The sequence below is a fragment of the Salvia hispanica genome, unplaced genomic scaffold (genome assembly GCF_023119035.1).
Source record: "Salvia hispanica cultivar TCC Black 2014 unplaced genomic scaffold, UniMelb_Shisp_WGS_1.0 HiC_scaffold_288, whole genome shotgun sequence".
In the NCBI taxonomy this organism is placed as follows: Eukaryota; Viridiplantae; Streptophyta; class Magnoliopsida; order Lamiales; family Lamiaceae; genus Salvia; species Salvia hispanica.
The window spans coordinates 2,232-6,623 of NW_025952012.1; the positions used below are offsets into that span (position 1 = coordinate 2,232).

A 4,392-nucleotide genomic window follows, 5' to 3' on the forward strand; every position below is an offset into this window, starting at 1 on the left:
TTTATCTAATGGATTTTGATGGAATTGTTTTCATCTAGTAATATCCTAGTACGATTTAATTAATGATAATCCTAAATCAACGTTATCTTGAATTGTAGGATATGATTTTATCGAAATAAAATCTAGAATTATCCTGAATGGATTTAGATAGTTAACTCTATCTTGATAAATCCTATCAGTAATTGGATAATGATTATCTAAGATAAAACTTAATTATTTAATTGATTCTCCCTTTGACTATATTAAATAATTCAGTCTCCATGAAATTGCAGTTCATGGTCGTGGTGATTTTTCTGGTTTGAGGGTCAAGCATCTGTATCCCTTCTGGTTCACCCCATATCCTACAAACACACATTTGGTTGCACAGGGAGACAGTTTGTTTCTCTCATGCTTTGGGATATGAATATACACAGTACAACCGAATACCTTGGGTGAGAGGTTCATATGTTGTAGAATTTTGGTCTGTTTGGATAGTGTATCGAGGGGGGTTTTCATGTGGAGGATTTTGGTTGGGAGGCGGTTGAGGAGGTAAAATGATGTGGCAATGGCTTCTGGCCAGAAAAACTTGGGTACTTTGGATTCAATTATAAGGGCCCGGGTCATTTCTAAAATAGTCCTTATTTTTCCGTTCAGCTGCCCCATTTCGGGTGTATAGGCACAAGAGGTTTGATGGATCACACCGTTTTCTTTGCAAAATTGGTTCATGGGGCTGTTAACAAATTCTCTCACATTATCAGACCTAAGGGTTTGGATAGTGGTATGAAATTGTGTTTGTATCAGTTTAAAGAAGGTGACAAATTTATCAAAAACTTCAGATTTATGTTTCAAAAAATAAATCCAAGTCATTCTAGTGCAATCATAAACAAAAATAACAAAATATCGAAACCCATTCCCCCCAATAACTGGTGCAAGACCCCATACATCAGAATGTACTAAAGAAAACATGGATTTCATAAGATTGTTTGTAGGTTTAAATGACTGTCTGTGGCTCTTAACCAAAACACAAGTTTCGCAAGAAAAGTCGGAAGGAATAGAAATGTTCGGATAGAGCAATTTAAAATAACCAGGGGAGGGGTGTCATAGCCAAGTTTCCTGCTTCGTGAATACGTGAGCCAGCATCGCACTACCATGTTGAGCTATCTCGTCCACGTAGTAGAGTCCTTGCTTCTCAGTGCCACGCCCAAGAATCCTCCTCGTCTGAATATCCTGCAAGATACAAAAGTCGGGATGCATCAGGAGTGTACAATTCAATTCCTTAGTCACATGACTAATAGGCATCAGCCTCTAAGATAAAGTAGGGACATATAGGCAATTTTTAAGACGGAGGGTGGGTGAAATTTCAATCGTGCCAGATCCCACAACATTAATCAAATCCCCGCCCGCAGTTTTAATATATGATCTTGGAACCTCACTAAAGTCAAGAAAATCATCTCTATCTGGAGTCATGGTATCGGTAGCCCCACGATCAAATATCCAGCCCTTTGAATTTTTATCAGTAATATCAGACACATGAAATGCAGCGGAAAAATCTCGTAGGGGTGTAAAGTGATTTTCTGACTCAAAGCTGGGGTAAATATTTAATTTCTGGGAAGAGTGAATTTCTAATTTTCGGTAAATCTAGGGGTTCAAACTTAATGACATGGGGTCCCTTTACCTCCTCTAGATGCGCCGCCGACGTTCTCTGCAAAATTCTCGGCACCCCTCACTCCACCGCCGGCCGGTGAAGCTTCCTGATGCGTCCCTGCTCCAGTTCCGGTCGGTTCCCCATGGTTCCCGGCTTCAATCCGCCGTGGCCTTCCATCTCTGTTCACCCCGATCGCGATTTTTGCTTGGGCTTGTAATGCCCTTGCCTTTTGTCATTCCTCCCACCATTCTGGGTATCCAAGCCGTTTGAAGCAAGTCTCCCAAGTGTGTTTCTGTTTTCCACAATGGGAGCACCATAATTTTGACATATCAGGCCTGTTTCCCGGTCGATTGTTGGTGGCAGAGCGTGGCGGTGGTGGTCCGGTACGGTGTGGAGGTCGCTGGGTCTGTGCGGCGAAACCCTGGCCGATTTCCCCAAGTGATGAATCGGTGGTTCCACCGTAGGCTTCTCCGGTGGGTGGAGGCGACGTCGGTGGCATGATCCGACGTCGAGCCGCCTCCGTCTTCACCCATCCATACGCAGCCTCTACTGATGGGGTCGGCTCCTTCTTCAGAATGTCCCTTCGAATCGAATCATACTCCTGATTTAGTCCAGTCAGGAACTTAATCAAACGCATCCCGTTTGAATGCGTTCGGAACTGATCAAAACAGCTAATCGGTTGTTTCTGGCTTCTGTCAATGCTGATCCACAGCCCATGGATCCTTCGGTAATACGTCTCGAGATCGAGAATTCTTTGTCTGATGTTTATCGCCTTTTCTTCCAGGTCGTAGATGTGATATTTTTCGACTCTGTTCTCAAACGTCACAACGAGGTTATCCCACAACGCTTTAGCTGTCTGGTGGTGGGCGAAATCGGCGACGTTATCATTCTCGATGTTGTCAACGATCCACGAGAACACCACCAAGTCGTTCTCCTCCCACTCGTCAAACCCCTTACTTCCGGATTCTGGGGGTTCATTCCGGATGTACGAATAGGCTCATCGGCCTCCGATTTTCACCTTGATCAATCTTGACCACAGGGGTATTCTTCCCATTCAATTTGAATGCGATTGTGACACTCTTGCTATTTCTTTGTTCTAGTTTTGCATCGTCTGAGTCTGACATTTTGGCTGATTATAGGGTTCGATTTCTGTTGTTGGAATGAAAAAAGGTCAGGATAGGTATTTTAGGGCTATGATGAAGATTTTCTAAACCCGGATCGTTGTTGCTCTGAGGCCATGTAGAGATCAGTAGAAGGGATGTTTCTTATTCAATATATCAACAATGTAGAGTTTACAGATTTATATAGCCTAGAATATTCTATACCTGGTAAATCTAAATTAAATAATATTCTCCTATTACAAACAAAATTTTCCCGTATCAGTTCCTGATTTTGTGCAATATCTTCTAACACATGTTAATATAAATAATATCTAACACAAAAATTATTCTCTCTTTCGAACAAGTTGTCGGACACTAAAACCATCTCATTACATTGATTATTACTTGATTAATATTGCGTACCACTCACTTTGGCTTATTGTTCACTCTTTAAGAGAGATCGCATTAATATTAATAATCTAGGAATACCCAAAGATCCATTCTTCAAAAGGATGATGGTATGCAAAACATATATTCTCTCCTCTATTGTTGGATCACGACTTAAAATTGACAATATATAATTAAAGCATAACTTGATTAGTATGATGTTCTCCTCTCATAAAAAGTTCGGAGTCGTCGAATAAAAACCGTTATTGATCCTTCTTTCATAGAAAAAAATAGCTCCCATCTTCGAAGAATAGGTTATGCTACACATAAAATAATTAACAAGTACCGTAAAACTAAAACCAAATTTATTAAATAATCACACAACCACCGAATCGTGAAAGGTGAGACACGAATGCATAACAAAAGTCCCACAAGGTTTCATGTGCATAACAAACTCCAACATACATGTAAATAATCACACAACCAACATAACCAAACAACAACATATATACTTGGTCACACCGGATATCATCATTTATTACCCATTACTATTATTTAATGATTTCCCTTCCCTCAGGGATTGTGGTGGTGGCCGGGGAGCTTCTCCTTGATCTTCTCCATTATACCCTTCTTCTCGTGCCCCGGCACCGTCGTCGTCTCGTGTGACGCATCTTTATGCTTCCCTCCGCTAAAGGTCTCCTTTATCTTCTCTTTCACCCCTTTCTTCTTCCTTCTCCCCCCTTGCCCATCATCCTCCGACTACAATCAAATTTAACCAATGCAAATAAGTAAAATTATGCTCCCTCCGTCCCTTAAAAATGATCAATTCTCTGTTAAAATTAGATCAATTCTAAATAAAAATAGACCATTTTTACCATTTCAGACCATCCCTTAAAATTAGATCAATTCTAAATAAGGAATTTTTCCGCCCCCACTAATGATACTCCAATCACTTTTTTCTTTCCGTGTCTTTCTTATTTTACTAATTAAGCTTTAAAACTCATGCCGTTTCTAAATTAACTTATTTTTAGAGAATGAGAGAGTAGTATATTTAATTTAGTGAACAAACCGAGCTAGAGGTGGAGCTGCCGGAGCGATGTAATTGGTCCTGCAGAGAGTGATGCTGAGGCTCCGGTGGTGGGGCGTGAAGCGGCTCAGCCACAGGAGGAACCGGAGGCACGTGCAAGGCGGAAGCAGCGCCGTGGGTGGTGGCGACGCCGGTGATGTGCATGGGGTTGCCGTGCTCGTCGGTGAGCTGAACCGGTTTGCCGAACTGGTCCG

The 4,392-nt window shown here is 41.6% G+C and overlaps 1 protein-coding gene across 1 annotated transcript; it reads right to left on the minus strand.

Annotated features, from left to right (window-relative positions):
• Window positions 1–3,459: 3,459 nt before the first annotated feature.
• LOC125198824 (probable dehydrin LEA) lies at window positions 3,460–4,386 on the minus strand. Its single transcript, XM_048097085.1, has 2 exons — window positions 4,181–4,386; window positions 3,460–3,870 (listed from the first exon to the last, which is right to left on the minus strand). The coding sequence occupies exons 1-2, from the start codon at window positions 4,340–4,342 to the stop codon at window positions 3,685–3,687; spliced, it is 348 nt and encodes a 115-aa protein (XP_047953042.1). The 5' UTR covers window positions 4,343–4,386; the 3' UTR covers window positions 3,460–3,684.
• Between the last annotated feature and the right edge of the window lie 6 nt (window positions 4,387–4,392).